The sequence below is a fragment of the Drosophila suzukii genome, chromosome 3 (genome assembly GCF_043229965.1).
Source record: "Drosophila suzukii chromosome 3, CBGP_Dsuzu_IsoJpt1.0, whole genome shotgun sequence".
Lineage (NCBI taxonomy): Eukaryota > Metazoa > Arthropoda > Insecta > Diptera > Drosophilidae > Drosophila > Drosophila suzukii.
In genome coordinates this window covers 76,481,604-76,499,080 of record NC_092082.1, presented here as the reverse complement: position 1 = coordinate 76,499,080, position 17,477 = coordinate 76,481,604, and the positions used below count along the sequence as shown (strand labels likewise).

Here is a 17,477-nt window from a genome sequence, read left to right as displayed (position 1 = left end):
AATACTATATTTTCTATGCTTCAGATTAAAAGGTTTTCCTACTGTTAATCCTACCTTCTTTTGAAAGCGACTATGTGTCTTCTTTGTATCGTGTGTATTGTTATTAGTCCACCTGTGTATTTCCTTTTAAGACTTCCACTCTCCCACCCAAAAACTATATTTTTTGTGCTTCAGTTTTCATTAAAATCTCTTAAAAGGTTTACTTATATTTGTCCTACCTCTAGTGACTAGTCGTCTATTTTGTACCAAGTGTATTATTATTAGTCTCCATGAGTGCTTCAACCCACTGGACAGGATGTGCTTAATTTTTCCTTTTTGCTGCCATGTACTCCGAAATGGACTTTGCCTGTGCTGCTGGCAAGGCAAATGAAATTCACTTTCTTACCCATTCTTTGGTCAGGCTTTTGCAGCAGGTCAGGTTTCGTACCCGAGCAACCGGTTTACCGACATTGCAGCTGGAAAATTTGTTTACATCAATACGGTTCGAACGTAAGTGGAAGTGCACTTTATGTAGTGGGTTTTCATACATGCGTGCGGAACTTTTACTTTCCATTTCTGGACTTATTAGCCGGCTCCCGGAGGCTGGCTTGAATTTCATAACGGCAGCCAAAGAAGGCTCAAGAATGTTGCCAAAGTCACTTTTTGGCAACTATTTCGGTACAGGCTCTTGACGGCCTGCTCAAACTTTCTCTGAAAATAACTTTGGCTCAAAGATACCACTTCAGTGTGCACAAAAAAGATATATTTACCTTAAAATACACAGAAAACTTTTTCTAGCTGCATCAAAAATTGGGATACTATAATGATACTGGTCTCAAATTTTTCTCTTGATTTTCCTTTTAGCTAAGAATACTCTAATTTACCATTTTTTTCAGTGTAGCTTTATAGAAGCAACCAGCACAACCACAACTCAGTTTCTGTTTCAAGTTAAGGCTGCCGATGGTGTGAGGTTGTTTTGTCTTTTCGACTCTGGTCATAGGAGGTTGGCTGGTTGGCCAACTTTTTGTGCCGAAAACTTTATTTGGGCCAGATCTTCAACTTGGCCAAGATGCGAAGTTGTGTGCCCGAGCATGTCTGCACCTTTTCCACCTGGAAGAGCCTTACTGTCTCTAATGAGAGTCGTCGTGTGGCTGCAAATGTGTTTGCATTGCAATGAAATTGGAAACGAGATCTGCAAAAGTTGAGTAATTGAGCTGATTCTGCTTCGATGGTCACTCGAATCGAAGAACCTTTTCTCCCCGGGATTCGTGCCACAACAATTTGAGGCCAGCATAGAAAGGGGCACATTGAAAGAAAATATATGGGGCAGGCTAATTATAAAGAATTAAATATAAATAGGAAATATTTTATGAGTATTTATATTTATAATAAAGGTAAGGTAAGGTAGAAGGTTTTTTAATATTAAATATATTTTTTATTAATATTATTCATTATTATTTTTCCTCTCTGCAGAGACAGAGACCGAGACTCGTTGCAGACCAAAAAAGGGAACAATGAAAGACAGGCTCAGAGACATTGAATGCCAGCCAGAGAACAAAGCAATAAAAGGCCCGAGAAGTGGGTTGTTGTTAGCTGTTTGCTTGCCATGCTGGGAATGGGAATGGAAAATGGAAATGCTCAGGAAAATGAAGGAAATGCAGCGACGCGTCGTTAACATGGCTTATAGGTTGACTGGCTGCGGCGGGTGGAAATCAGGCAGTACGCATATGCTTGACACGGAAAATGCAGTGGCATTGCATACTAATGTCGCTGTGCCGAAAGACAAACGAAGGAAATAGATGCTCATAAAAAATAACTTTGGTTCGGTGGCTTTAAAATGCCATCAGCCAAGCCAATCCATTCCAATCCATCCACAACCACCCAATCCATGAGCGGAAGCCCACGCAAAATGCAGCCCACAGATATCGGTTGAAGTAGTAGCTGTTGGATATCTTTCGATTATCACGTGGGCGACCAGCGAAAATTGCGTGCAATTATCTAAAGATGATATCAGCATATATGTATAATTATATACGCTCCATTATAGCCCTTGGGCTGCGATTTGTTTGTTTGTGTGCTTTTCCACACTTTAAACGCTGCGATTCGAACTGGTTTTCGCAGCCAATCGACTGCTATAAATAAACAATTATTTTTAATGCAAAGCCAGCGAATGCGACTGCCGCAGACACTGCCCATGGTATGTCGCCATAAACAATAATAAGGTCAATAATATGATTGTAATATAGCAGACTGCCCTGGGATTATAACCATTAAGTAGCTACAAAAGGTTTAATTGAGAAAATATAATAATACCTTATTTGCAGCACATTTAAATGCAATTTATGCTTGAAACTTAAATAATGGAGTACCTTTTCGAGAGGTTTATGTTTAAATTTTCAAAAATTAGGTAATTTTCTAGTGAAATAAATAGTACCATATTTGATTTGATATTTCAGTTCAACTTTAAGCACTAAAGTTCATCTCTCGGGGACATATAAATTTATAAAAATAAACTAAGCTCACATAAAAGTTGCCTTAGTTCTATCATGTTTTTTACGTAAGTCAGGTAACCCGTGACCTTCCTGTTGTTCTGAACTTTTACCTTTTATAGGTACCTAAATAGCTAATGTATCCGTTGGGTGAGCAAATCAATAATTAAATGGTTAAGTGCAGCTCAAGCTTATTCATCTGTGGCTGACTGCCTTCGGCGAGATACACTCACGTACGCCAGATAGAGACAATTCAATTTTAGCCAGCTTATGGCTATTGTTATGGCCATTATATCTGGCTTACATTTTAGGCGCTGACCGTTGGCGTTGGCGAAACAAAACGAAATAAACCGCTCCACACTTGACTTGACTTTGCTTCACTTCACTTGGGCTGGCGTTCAATAAGAATTTCAATCGCCTCGGCGACACATTGCAGCCACTTTGCGGCAGCTGATGCCACGAGAAATATATTGAAAAAATACAAAAGCAACCACAATAACTGCGAGTAACAATAACAACTCACACTCTGGTCCACTTTTGAGATATTGCCCCCAAAAAATGTTACGATTTCTGTGACATAAACAAAAACGAGGGAAGGAAATTCCTACTAAATCTAAACCATAAATTATACATAGTTTTCATTTTATTAACTAAACCGATTTCAAAGATTCTGACTCATTTTTTCTCAGAGTTCATTGAAACTTTCAAAGTTTCCAATTGCATTTCCGTTGACCGCCTTCTCTGATTCATCTATGTGGGAATTCTTTTTTAAATGCAAACACGTACAGTTGAGGTAAAAAGAAAATATCACTATGACTTCAAAAGTTCTGTTTTAAATAAAAAAGCAGAACATGTTGGAAAATCGAATGTATTTTATAGAACTTTGATCGTAAAACTTTTAATTAGACTTTGGATTATATTGGAAACAGTTTTCTAAACATTAAAACCAAAGCAACCTTCTGTCAGATACAATTTTTTTTTCAGAAGCCATAATTGGTTTAGGGTAAAATTTAATAATTAACTTAGGGAAAACAAATTAGTTTTATAAAATATAAATTAAATAAATCGATTAGAAGGATATAAGATACTGCTTAACTGTTTTTTTTCTACAAAGGTTTTATTACAAACGTATCTATGGCTGTTTAAATCAGCCTCATTCTGACGCTTGTTTACAGATTTTTCAGGCACAAAAACACGCGAAAACAAAACAAAGTCGCCGGCATCCATTGACAGACTTGTTTGGGCCAGATTTTCGTTTCAGCCTTTGTTTTTTTGCTTTTATTTTCTGACTTTCGGTCGGCTCAATTGCGCTGCTTAATGTGATTTGACCAATTTGGGTTCTGTGACCAAAGGCAGAGCGTTAATTTGCCTATAATTATTCTGGCATGTCTATGAGATAATTGCGCTATTGGATCTGACGGATTATAATGGTTGAGTCGTGGCCAATTTCGCTTTGAAATTCAAGAATTGTCAGTAAGTAGCTACTGGCTAGTCAAGGGTATTCTATTATGGGACAGACCTTTCACCCGTTGAGCACACCCTTACTTTCATCGTTTTATCTGGCGAACCGTCATCACTTAAGTTCACTTTTTTGATGACACTCGTTAAAACACAGTTAACCCGATTTGCATTTGGCTTGATTACAGTTTTCGCGACCAGTTTATTCTGATGTGGGTTTATCACTGGCCAGACATCTAACTGGCCAAAAGCCCAACCCAAACGCAGACTCAAGCCCAGAAATGTCTCACATAAAGCTATCTTTCCCCAGTTGTGGCAGCTGTTTTCATTTCGATAAAAATGCAAATATATGAGAGCGAAAAGAAAGAAAAATATCGTTATTAAACTCAATAACTGTCAACGTTTTGTGCATAAATTATAATAAGTTTTTGCGGCAGGAAAAATATTCAAACAACTTCTGAAAGATATTTCATGTTTGCAGCGGAAATAGAAAAAGGCCGACAAGCAAACAAGATGGAAAATTGAGGAAGCTGGCGAAATGATAATGATAAATGTTCGGGGTCGACGAAAGGAGGCGTGGCGCTGGAATGAATATGTATGAATGATTAATGAGTGGAAAGGCCGAAGCCCCGAAGAGGGTGGCCCAAAGAGACAGAGTTGAAGGAAAATCTCCAATTACCTCGAGCAAACCCTGGTCAATGCACCCCCGACTTATCTCGAAGACTGACGAGCTTTGGGTACCCCTAATACTCATGATACTTGTGTCATAATGCCCAAATATTTGGATCTTGGGCACATAAATAAGTTGAGCAAGTGTGCTTTATTTTTACGGCACATCTGATAAGAGCCCGCAACTTAGCTCATTCCAACCTTATCGCCCCACACGAAAGACAAAAGCGAACGAATGTGTACAGACGTCTATCAGAAACTAGCATATAAAAAAGCCATTACCATTCTGAAAAATCAGTGTCAAGTCGAAAGTCAAGAATTTTTTTGAAATTTATTATGGCCATGCAGCAAAGTGCTAATTAAACTCATCTGGCTGCCGACAGACGGAGAGATACGAGATACGTTTTATTTCGAGAGAGAGAAACTTTTCCACACAGGTGACACAAGTTCTTGTTGAACGTGTCTGTTGGAAACTGTCAGCAAATGTGATTCGAGTGTGGGTGGAATACCAAATGCAACCACATATCTTTAAGATTAAGTGCCACAGCTTTTTAACGAGTCTATATTTGTGATATTAAGTGTTCCAAATGGGTATTAAACACCTTTTGGTTATGTGCCACTTTGTGTATTTAAATGAAATGGCATATAAGATTAATAAAAGTAGGCTGAGTTATGATTTAAAATAGTATAATCTGTTTATCAGCACGTTCAACATAATCTTAAATGAGTTTAGCACACCCTTTTCACACCTACGATAAACTTTACTGGAAGATGGTTTATCTACTTTAGTGATTAAATATTTAACATGATTTTTGAATCACCTTTTTTTATACACACAATGTTTATATAAAAACATATATTTTTATTATGAACAAGATAGCTAATTTTAAGAATAATATGTTGTATGGGGTTTTAGACAACCAGTTGAACAAATTATACATGCACCACGAGAAAAATGATTAATGCTTGCTTTTGTCTAATTTTTAAAGGGAGTGTTGTATTCACTTTATCATTGACAACATTGATGACTATTGTTCGAGAACGCCCTCAGATCTTTAAAATTGAGGGTCATGGGTTTTTGACAAATCTTTAAATTTATGATAAATAATTGTATGGTATTCTAAGCCACTTCCGACCCACCTTATGGCGTTATCAATAAGAAAAACACCTATTGAAAGCCTGGGAAACAAAGCTCTGAATGAACCAGATTTATACAGTTTTTTGTGTGATTTTCAGAGGGGGGGTGTTATGTAGTCTCTTTTTCCATTGACAACATTGACGACTATTGTTCGAGAACGCCCTCAAATCTCTTCACACCTACAAGATACACTGCTGTATCCAACAGATACCTGTGCTATTTGTCATTGTTGCTGCGGCGAATTAGTCATGCCGAGCCCGAGTTGCCAACGAATGTTATTGCTCCTCAAACTCGTAATTCCCCCATCGCCATCGCCATGGTCGCGTTGCGAATCGAGTTCCAGTTCCAAATGTATCTGTCTTGAACTTGGTAATGGTAATGGTAATGGTCGGGAATCGGGAATCTTCGGCGATGTCACGGCGGCGGCAATGCAAACATCAAAAAGTCTGAGACGTGCATAAGAATTAAGCTGAGCTTTGCAACAGGGAAAGGTAAACAACAAGACGCGGCCGGGATGGGAAAAATAAAAGCAAGAGAAAAGTATCTGCCAGATACAAGTTCTCCTGGCGGAGTGGGAGTGGGTGCATCATCCCATACACACACACACGCGTGAGCTGTGTCTTCAAAATATCCCCCCCGAGAGACACAGATACAAAAACAGATGAAATGTCAGGGGAAAAATCAAGGAGGCAGCTAAGTATCTTTTACCTGCTTGTGGTGACGCTGCTTCTTTGTTCTTTGATTCCGCAGCTTAATTAAATTTATAAACCGTTAAAATAATCAGAGCCCGGCTGCGGATTCCTCCTGTGCAAGCTTCTTCTTTAAGTTGCAGAGAAGCAATTACAATCGCTTGTACGATTAAAGAGAGAGCGTCTGCCCATGCAGAGAAAGAAATTTACATTGATCTTGGAGATCCAGAAAAAACGAACTCAAAATATTGCAATCCTAACACTGCTATCTAATAATCGCAAGGGAACTTTAAATGTTCGTATAAATTCAAAAGGTTGTAATTTATGGAATGATCTGTAGAATATTCTTCAAGATCCCATTTGAACAAATGTTGAAAATGATTAGCAAAAATAAGTATTTCCAGTTTCGATCTCAGGATCCGGTTGGAAAACCTTTATAAAATCTTTTTTTACGAAAATACCCATTTTTTTTAGAATTTCTAACTTTCTTAAGACAAGAATATGTACTTTTCTACCCTGACTTCTTGATTCATTACCTTTCTGGTTGCGAGATACTTTCGTATGTGGCGCAGTGCCTAACCGCTTGTCGTTCGTAGAAATAGCTGGGGCCAAATGTTTTTGGCGATCCGCCAAATTCAAATGTTGTTTGGCAAAGAAATTATCCAATTCGTTTTCGGAGTTCGCTGGGTTCGTTGCTTTCGTTGCTGCTACTTTGCATACACCGCCGTTCGATGGCGATTATATTACAGGCGCGCTGCGTGCGGTATCTTCGAGATACGTATATCGTATTGGTGTGTATAATTCTGATATCAGACCGAATAAAAGACACACGAAGAAGAGCACTTCTGGGGAGGAGGCACAGGTAGAAAAACACAAATCTTAAACCGGCAATCTCATCGCACACACAGATACACACACGCACACACACAGTCGTCGCCGAGTGGTGTATCTTTTTGCTGTATATATAAGTATATAGTACCAGCGGAACGGAACGACGTTCGCTCGGTTCGAGACGCGTTCGTTGACTAAAGTCGATCGGCGGGATTTGAGATTGAAGCGCGGTTGAAGCCAGCGGTTGAAAGCAACAGGTTGAAAGGGGCTCGCTCTCTCTTGGTCAGAAAGTGAGATACTCAGATACTGAGACACTCAGATACTCGGCTACTCAGATATTGCTACCTGAGGCGCCCTTCTCGCATTATCATTAGCAGGAATGCTCGGCGGCGACGTCTCCCGCTATCAGTTTAATTACGTATGTATGAGAAAGCCATGAGGAAAAGCGCATTGTTCTCGTTCTCACTCTTCATCTTCCTTGGTTTTGGACTCGGTTCGCGTGAATTGCGAATATTTCCCAAACTGGATGCATTTAGGTGCATATCTATACACTGCCCCTTGGCAATTTGATCCGGGTGATCTGAGGGTATATGCGCTAGAAGGTTGATGTGAGAACCCAGGGGAAAGTAAAATATGATGTATTATTCCAGTACATAAAATTGCAACGAATCCTTTAAGACGTTAAAGAAAAATCATGAGTTTAAGTATTAATGTCATTTGAACCCTTGAAAATAATAAGCTTTAAATCTTGACTTAACATACACATGTTTTATTTATTTGCTAATCAGTTCTGAATATTTGTAAAGCTTAGAGCAGCTTTAAGGATAAACCAGATAAGTAAATAATTCCTTTGATTATTGCATCGCAATTAGCCAACCATAAATGTAAGCAAATGAAATGGCTTCAATGATTTTCTCTTGATAACTTTATTATTTTGCAAAACATGCCAGGCGGACTCACAAGCAAATCCAGTTAAAACTTCTTGTTTGTGTGCATAATTGAGTTTATAATTTTAATAAACATAAATGTCCCAATAAAACTGACCATGATAGCAAAAATATTTGCATTTCATTTGTTCTTTAATTAAATTACTCCGATACAAGTTATCACAAATAAATACCCCTGCGTAATACACTTAAACTATGGAGAATTAAAAAACTATTTGTCAGTGATAAACTCTGCGAAAAAAGCTAACTCAGTAAATGGCTATTTTCCTTATTTGAATGGTAAATAAATTGGAATATAACAAAGTTTTTTAGGCAACCTCAACAATTTAAGCCCCATCTGATTCGACAAAAAAATATGCTGTGTATTTCATCCACAGAGTGTCCAATATCCGCCAACATACCATACAAATTTCACTCTTTTTCCCGCCCACAAACGTGTGAATTCGTGCAGAAAACATTTTCACATGCCCCCGAGTGCCGTGGAATTTCGAGTGCAGTTACAACAATGAGGAGTATTAGTTGACATGCGGCACTGACAAATATCATAAGTGTTGGATAGCATTTTAAAAGTGTATTTAATTATGGCTGGCCATGCGGTTGGTCGCCCTGGAATTCCCGTCCAAAACATCTGGCATATGTGTCGTTAATTACAAGTAGAACTGCCGCGGGACCCTCGTGCTCTAATTTACATGTAAATTGCAGCTGCTCGAGGATGCGAATGTCAGGGTATCATCATATCAGGTGATGTGAAATCAAAGAAGGGACCGCAGGGTCAGAGTTTGAGGTCGGTCAACAGACTCGGTGTCACCTAATGAGCCGATCCCCAGCGATGAGTGGGCGTTAAGCGGCCAATTAAGTTGGCTGATGACAAAACTCATAAAGCCCAGGTGTAATAAAAGTGTACAGCCATGGCTACGGAGGGCCTTGGCTTTCACAGGCCTTTTAAGCTGACTGAGCCAAAGTTTTCAGCTCATTTTTGATGGCCATCACCATCTCGGAAAAGTGGAAATGGTGGTTCTGCCGGCAGATGAGCAGCGATTCGCTTGCGTAGCCTAGCAGCGAAATTATAATTAAAAGTAATCAACGACATTATCAAGGCAAATGCTACGGCCAGAATCCAGAATCCAGAACACAGAGCAAAAAGCTGCAAGGCAAAGGCAAAGATTCAGAAATTCTGCGGCGCAACAAGTCAAAGTAGTTTGGCCCACGGCATCGAGACTCTCTACACATAGAGAAAAGAAGATATTTTTAATTTAAATAAGCAAAAGAAATGAAATATAATTTATTTATAACATGACTAGTTTTTTAACTCATAGCTTTAATCATAAATCTTCTAAGTGACTGGTTTGTGTGGATTACGCATTATAAAAGTCATATTATAAAACCTCACTCTTTTTACAGTGCATTTTTTTGCTGACTTTCCATGCTTTTGATACGTTTAATTAGAGTGATTAAATGTAGTCACAAACGGAATATCAGTATTAGTTTAATCACAGTTTTATTTTGCATTAAAAACTTTACGTATTTTGGTATACGTTTTCAACAATATATATTTTTTTAAGGGAATCTGTAATTATTTTTTTCCTTTGTAAATTAATGAAATATTGCACCAACACAGGCATATTTACAAGTTTTTCTGTGTAGCCTTGGAGGGCCTTTGAATGCTTCTACCATTTGTTGGGAAAACATTTAATTAAGTTCTTTTTGCCAGCGAATGATGAACGAGCGCTCCATTAGATTTAATTTACTCAACAAGTATTACCAACATTATCAGTGTTATTAGCTAGATGAATGTGTATTCCCCATCCCCCCATCACCATCACCATCACCATCATCATCATTCTCCTCCTGCGTTCGTTTCTGTATTTGCTCGAATTTGTGCAAGTGTGTTTGTTAGCGGAAATGAGGAAAGTGTGTTGTTGTTGCTGCCAACACAGCATGTCCAATGGCTGAGCTCATTTAAATTTCACTATGAATTTAATATTAAAGAAAAATTCTAAACAAATGTTTTATAAATAAATTACATTTTATTTAAAACTCATCTTGAAATTAAGACTTTTTCCATTAAAGATCAAGTTTGTTTAAAAATATATTCTTTAGTAAGCCTTTAAATGAGAATCAAGAAAAATCTTTTGAATGAAATACTTTCCCTGTTTCCACATCTCATTATGCCGCTCAGCAAGGAGAAACTGCACTCGCAGGATATCAGGACTTTTGCAGCTGCAAAAAGGAAATTAAATTGACTAAGCCGTAGAAAATGAGGAGGCTAGATAGACGGGAATTTATAGAACAGGATATCAGAGCTCTAATAGCACACATTTGCCACTCAGAAGCCAAATGAATCACAGATTATGAGTCAGATATCATCGTTGGTAAAGATAAAGAGGCAGGATCCCCCATTCAGGATTAGAATCTTAAACTATTAATAAGAAAATGCCAATTAAATTGGTTTGAATGTCAGTTTAAGATATTTATGATATCACTTTGTGATGTAAATTTCTTTAAAGGACTAGCTTATTAAGATACTTTTCTCCCTAAAGCTTATTTAGTATTATGTATACATATAAATCTTATGAGAGTGGCATATATTTTTGCATCAGTGGACAGTTTTGCATAATCTAAACATTAGCAAAGGGGATTGTTAAACCCCATACCGATGGCAATTGTATAGAACGGTAGAGCTGGCTTAATGGCAATGCTTTCATCAATTGTGAACCCAGCTGGATTGATGTCGTCCACCCACGGGTAAAAATAAAAAATATAAAGGACATCGCAGGACCTGCCACATGTGACCTGCTGGACGACAGGGGCACTTCCTTTGGCCTTTCGCCATTCGACCATCGCCTGTTGCCAATCTCCAATGGCGCTTTTCAATTTAGCTATTTCCGCCCCAACAGTGGCCAACATGATTAAGCAATCAGAGGCGACTGAAAGGCGCAACACCCGCCAAATGAGTCCAGCCAACGCAAGGAATCGAATGGGGACCCAACTTTGTTGCCGGCGGAAGGGATTTATGTGTTTAGATTACTTGAGCTGGCAAGGCCAGTGGAATCGTTTATATGTTTATATGTTGGCCGCAAAAAACGGTCATTAAAGCGCACTAAGTTGGGGCTAGGACAAGTACACACTCTCATACAATATAAGTCGCCGAGGAACGACAAGTCATTAATGGCCCTCATAAATTTTTAGTGCCTTGGCTTTGATTGCCTTGCGTAATGCATCATAAAATTAATTAATTATGCAACCCATTCCGATTCTCCCAGGAAGGACATTTTAAATTAAAGCATTATGTCATGAGATATACCAACTCCTCTTTCAATTGTCTATAGAAATCAAATTTGTATGGCCAGGAGAATAAATTATTTTCCATTTTGTTTTTCATAAATCACCAACAATTTTTCAGTGCCCAAAGTGAAATGCTCTTTTTGAAATACGCCAGGGAAATTGAGCAATTTCAGTGCTTTAAGCCTTGGTGAGTCGTCATGGCGAAGCGAACGCATTGTATCGATTCCGTAGGCCTTAAAAATAATTGTCTAAAAGCGAAAACGTGTACGAGTACTGTCAACGAATGTCGCACAAGAGAAATGGAGGACAATAAAATTGCTTTCCATTTTGTGGCAGCGACGGCGTGACAATGAAAACACTTTCCAGTTATTTGAATGCCAATGCAGCATAAAACTCGGATCCGTCCACCTTGCCCCACCTGATCCCCCGTTTTTCCCTCGGCTAACGAGGCATTAAGAGCGGGTGGAAAAGCCCTGGAACTACATAGAACAACAAACAATACAGCCAGGGTCACGAAAAACACTCGCTCGAGTGTATGCCCGAAGAAATTGAAATGCAGAGGGGAATCCCACTGAATGGTGAAATTCCTACTTTCCCTCGCCAAAACGGTGGATGTTAAGTACAGTAAATGCTCCCCGTCGAACGGAACCCTCCAGCGGGCTCTAAAACTTTCCTCTATCAGCGATTTATTCAAAAGACTGACAAAAAGGGTTTTTCTTGAAACCTTTTCCTAAAAATAAAAATCTATCGATAGTCGAACTGTTTTTATACATTTTATAAGACTTGTTCTTACAAAAGATTTAAATGATTTGTTTAAAAATTATTGAGCATTGAAATTTCTTAGTAATTCTGGAACGTTATGTTTGTAGTGGTGCTGTGTCGTTTAGGAATATCTTTAGATACCAGGAACCCAAATGAAGACAGTGTTTCTCTGAGATCATATTACATAACCAAGTTTCGCTTCATCGTTTATAGATAAATTTAGATACCAGCTACTTCTAAATGCAGCTCCATAGCTTGTAAATAGAATAAGATACAAGAAACTTATAAGAGCCGCTTCATCGTTTATAGATAGCTTAGATACCAGCAGCTTCTTAGGTAACATCAATATCATATCTTTACAACCGCTTTTCAAAATCTCATTAAAACTAATTCTATGCAGGCTTTCCCAATCGAAATTCCACTGTAAATTCGTGTAACAAAAAGACGCCTTCCCCCAAAAATGAGAATAAATTTTCCGCGCATATCAATTTGGAACACCCGGCTGGCAATGGCGAACCTGGAGGGACTTGCAGACTGGGTAAATGGGTAACTGGATGACTGGATGAACGCCAGTGGCAGCCGCGCGTGATTTGTCGCCCGAGTGCCTCTAGGTAAGCCCGGCATACCATACGTGCACACGGGTTGTATCCCAATCCAAAGAGAGGAGGACTACGGATTCAGGACTTCGAAGTCCGGAGCCGTGCCACCGCAAAATGTCGAGCCATAAATTGCGGTCGCCAAATGTGCGATACGTGCGTTTCCTGGGGGAAAAGCCACTCGGCAAAGCCATTGTTTTTTTCCAGTCAATAAAAAGCTTGTTCCAAGTGCATTAGCATCTGCAATTCGAGTGGCAAAAGCAAGTGCATTGTCTGCCAAAAAAAACTTGGGTCTTCTTGGAACATTTAATTAAGAAAGCAGGGAAAAAAAACAGAGGAAAGGTTAAGCAGAAGGAAATACCTGACATAGTTAGTTGCAGAAGTGCAGTGAGACAGCTCGGTTTTCGGACGAGTTTCGATTTAACTTACAAAATTAGAAAAGGCAGGAGAGAAATTCAGAGGGCAGAGTCCTTCGGTTGGGGAAAGGCGACAATTTCGGTGCTGACAGAGCCAAAAGGAAAGCTAATCAGTGCAAAGTGTTGGTTAGCATTTTAGGGTTCCATATTAGCTACATTGTAACAAAACTATTTGAATACCCAATAAAGATCTGAATCGTAAAATGAAAGATGACTTCTAAGATTCGTTAGGGGAAAGTGTCAAAGTATGCAAACTGAGCAATAAAGAAACTAAACTGAACTGGGTACTGTTTTAACTCAAAAAGGGAGAAATATCTGTAGTACTTTCTTGGTAAGCACTTAAAACAGGCGTCATAAAAATTGAAATGGATAGATTGTACTAAGGAGGAATAAATTTATTCGTATTCCAGTCCTAAGTGTTTGATTTTGTTATTAAGAAAAACGATAATATATCATAAGTATCCTAACATTCCTTAAGACAACTCTTTGTATTCCTTATAATGTTTGCCCATTAACTTTCTGTCAGCATACCCTGACCATTATCACTATATCCACTAACCGAAGGACTCTCTTTATTAAATGTATATCTTTATATAAATCAAATTAGATTATCACTTACATCATTCTGGTGGCATCCCTCTGTCGCACCGACTCGTCTCTATTGAGGACCTCGATGATCATTTTGCGCTCGTTCTCGGATAGGTTTTCCAGGACCTGTGACGTGGCCACCGCCAGTTCGGGGCCCAGTGCATCGATGGTGTCCACTGGAATGCGCTCCACACTCGACTCGCAACTGCTGCCCATGGTGGATGAGTGGAGGCTGTAGGGAGCCATGCCCCCTCCGCCGCCGCCGCCCATGACCATGCCCATGCCCATGCCACCGACCACGCCCATGCCCATGTTCATGCCGCCTCCCATGCTGCCCATGCCGCCGCCCCCGCCCCCAACCATGCCCATTCCCATGCCAGAGGCCGAAGATGCCGTTGTTGCTGTGGTCGGCACTTGGACATTGCTGCCGCCGTACTGCAACATGCTGTTGCTGTTGGGCTCTCCACTTGCAACAGATGCTGCTGCTGCCGCTGCTGCTGCTGCTGCTGCCGCCCTGTGCTTGTTGTTGGCGGTCTGGGTGGGCGTGGCGGGGAGGCGGGCGCTGCGTCCACTTGACATGCTACACCGGTTCGCCAAAGGGACGACTCTGCAATTCCAGATTCGGTTTGTATCCTACGGATCCTGGGCGCGTGTATATATATGCAAATAAAGGAAAATGGCCGCGGGTTCGAAATGCGTAGGACCGTAAATGACTTTTTAATTCCGGACTTTATACGGCTGCCCCTTGGCGCTCTTTTGGCCTAAAATTTGATTTTAATTTTGTGCTGCTTTGTGGCCGAAATGCGCATCATCCTGCCGGTTGGCCAATCGATACCTGGAAAGTAATGAAAAAGGAAATGTATTTCTCTGTGAATATTCCGTAAATAAATGCTTGTGCAATTTGAAATTCTACACCCAAAACGCAGTGCTGAAATTGAGCATAAATCCCCAGTAGGTACTATCTTAGCTATTGGCCTTTATATATTTTCCCTGCTCTCAAACTACCAATTAAAATGTTCAATGGCCAAGAGTCGATGGTCGAAATTCGTTGCATACTTCAGTGGGCGTATGATTCTCGAATTTCATGATTCACATTTTCGGTTTATTAGGGTCGGGTGGCTTTAATAATAAAATTTAGTTCATGAATGAACAAACTAAACAAATATAACTAAATTAGAGTAAGCAAAAGTACTGATAGTCATAATTAAATCCTAAAAGAAGAGCATATAAAGATTATATTAAACGATAAATAAGTTGCCGTACATTTTGGCCACCAAGCATGTATCAATATTTCAGCATTTCAATTATGTCACTACATATTATTAAATCGGTTTCTATCAGCTCCTGGCCAGGATCACGAACCATCCGTGTGCTGACCCAGTTTTTCATCCTCAACATGCTGCATAAGCCATAAATACACGAGATGATTAATTGAATATTGAACACATCGGCATGTCACACCAACCCGCACATTTTGAGGGGGAATCCCCCTTTAAGCCATACAAATGTCGATACGCTCGTTTATGTGAGCACATATACTTGTATATACTTATATATGAGGATTGCGGTGGCAACAAACGCAGAAATACACGCTCCGCACTCAGTTTAGATTCGAGATATAAGTACAACTTTGGTGCTAGGGTAAACGTGTGTGTACACACGATTTTCGTTTGATAAGGTGGCAATGTTTGTGTTACCATTAAATTCGAATTACTTTCGCAAACTGCTGCGAAAATCCATTAAGATGAAAGCTTCAATAAACTAAAGCCCCGAGCAAACTCAATTGCACTACCCATTTAATGAGAACTCGGTGGAAACCATACTGTCATCTAATTAGTCATTATGAATTGTAAATAACTGGCTAATAAAGGTGCCAATAAATCAATTAAACTTTTACGTAACATGGCTAATTAAATTACTAGCAATCAATTACAATTTATGGTTTTAACACAAGTTTAAAATGTAACCATTTAATCATTGTATGTGCAATTTCACATGCTTTTCCAATAAGTTAAAAATGTGAAATGTTAAGAATATCAATAAAATTGAATAAATTATATAACTAAATGGAAAAACCAATTTTGTTTCATTTCACCATCAATTCTCATCTTTTCTTTTCCTTTTTAAGGATTTTTATTATTCGCTGAACTTTTGATATGATAACAAATTGTATAAAAACTTATGGATATAAAAAGTTCAGGCAGAACACCCATGTTAAATCATACAAATATTTTATAACAGACCGCTGAACTTTTGTATTGTTAACTAACTATATAAAAACACATTGTTATAAAAAACGCAGAGCACCCATATAAATATTTCATTTTTCTGAATAACGAACCAACTGTGTTTTTTTTCATTTTCACATCAATATCTTCCTTATTGCTTGGCAAACAACAGAATTTCATTATAGTTGCAGTGATGGCAAGTTTTTGTGGGGGTATTGAAATAATATTTGTTATGTGCAAATGTTTTAAAAGTTGGTTTACCTGACTTGTTCTCTGAGGGGTTTTTAATGTAATGGATGGGTATATTTAATTTTAATGGTGTTATTTTGTTTTTTGGGATACCAAGTCTAGCTTTCTAAGGGATAGCAACCATCGCTGATTTTTGGTCTCTTGTCATCGGCAGGACCCACCTGTTACTAGCATTCATATTCAGATGGGTTTCTGGTGCAGTCGAGTGGTGTTAGTGGCGGTTTTTAAACAAAAGGCACAGTCCTCTGTGTTTAATTTAATTTCTCTGAATAGTCCTGTTATTGTGTGGGTGCAGGTGTGAGTGTTTGCGTGGGCAGGTGAACATGTGAGCAACAGCAACAGTCAAAAGACATTTAAATGACAATGACAGTTTTACTGTGGCAGCCCAGAAAAGGACAAAGGGGATGCCTGATTGGCAAGGGGGCTGATGGTGTTTGAGGGGGTGAGGGGGCGGACCAGGTTGGCATGCAAAGTCCAACAGTTTTATCGACTTCTCATGAACGCCGCACAAATGCACACACACTCGCTAAGACGCCTTCCGGCATTGCTGACAAAGGCGCTCATTTCAGCCCAGAGTAGGTGCAAATGGCAAAAGAAGAACGGAAAATTGAAAATGTCATAAAGTTACGCCAGGAAAATGACAGACACAGGCGGAAAAATATTCAGCAAAATATGTGGGATTTACATTTTAAACAAATCTAAAGATAGTCAATCCCTACCCTTTCATTTAAAAGATCACAGAACATGTGTTTTATGATCCCAAATTCTTTTCAGCTCCTTAAGATAAATTTATAATATATATTTATTTTTATATTTTTCTTCTATTGGCTAATTCTGTTCTTCCCCCCTGTGCGTGCGTGTTTTTGCAAACTCGCTAACCGGCTGACTGACAGACAGGACGAAGGACATGCGATAACCATGGCAGTTCAGCACAGCATCCATTGCGCTTCGCTTAGAAGATGAGAAGGAAGAATCCTTCGCATCCCGCCCTCGAATATCCTGCGTCCCGGTGATGGATGCATCGCATGTGCAAAACTGACGCCCGACTGCGTGCGGTGAAAATGTAATTAAGCATTTGATGCTGCCACCTGGCTCGTCGTCTCAAATTCTTGCAGCACAGTGTAGAGCCATTGATTGGAAGCCGTCATGAATG

General features: G+C 39.2%; 2 protein-coding genes across 6 annotated transcripts in view; one reads left to right on the top strand and one right to left on the bottom strand.

The window, feature by feature from the left end:
* Positions 1–14,441, bottom strand: part of btsz (bitesize) — a 60,520-nt gene extending 46,079 nt beyond the window's left edge. For all 5 annotated transcript variants that reach the window (XM_065867238.2, XM_065867241.2, XM_070996259.1 and 2 more), the window contains exon 1: positions 13,879–14,441. In XM_065867238.2, the coding sequence (XP_065723310.2) occupies positions 13,879–14,426 (548 nt within the window). In that variant the 5' untranslated portion in view covers positions 14,427–14,441. The remainder of the gene's footprint in view (positions 1–13,878) is intronic.
* The window catches only part of UQCR-C1 (Ubiquinol-cytochrome c reductase core protein 1), a 289,718-nt gene that overhangs the window by 238,420 nt on the left and 33,821 nt on the right, over positions 1–17,477 (top strand). The window lies entirely within an intron of this gene.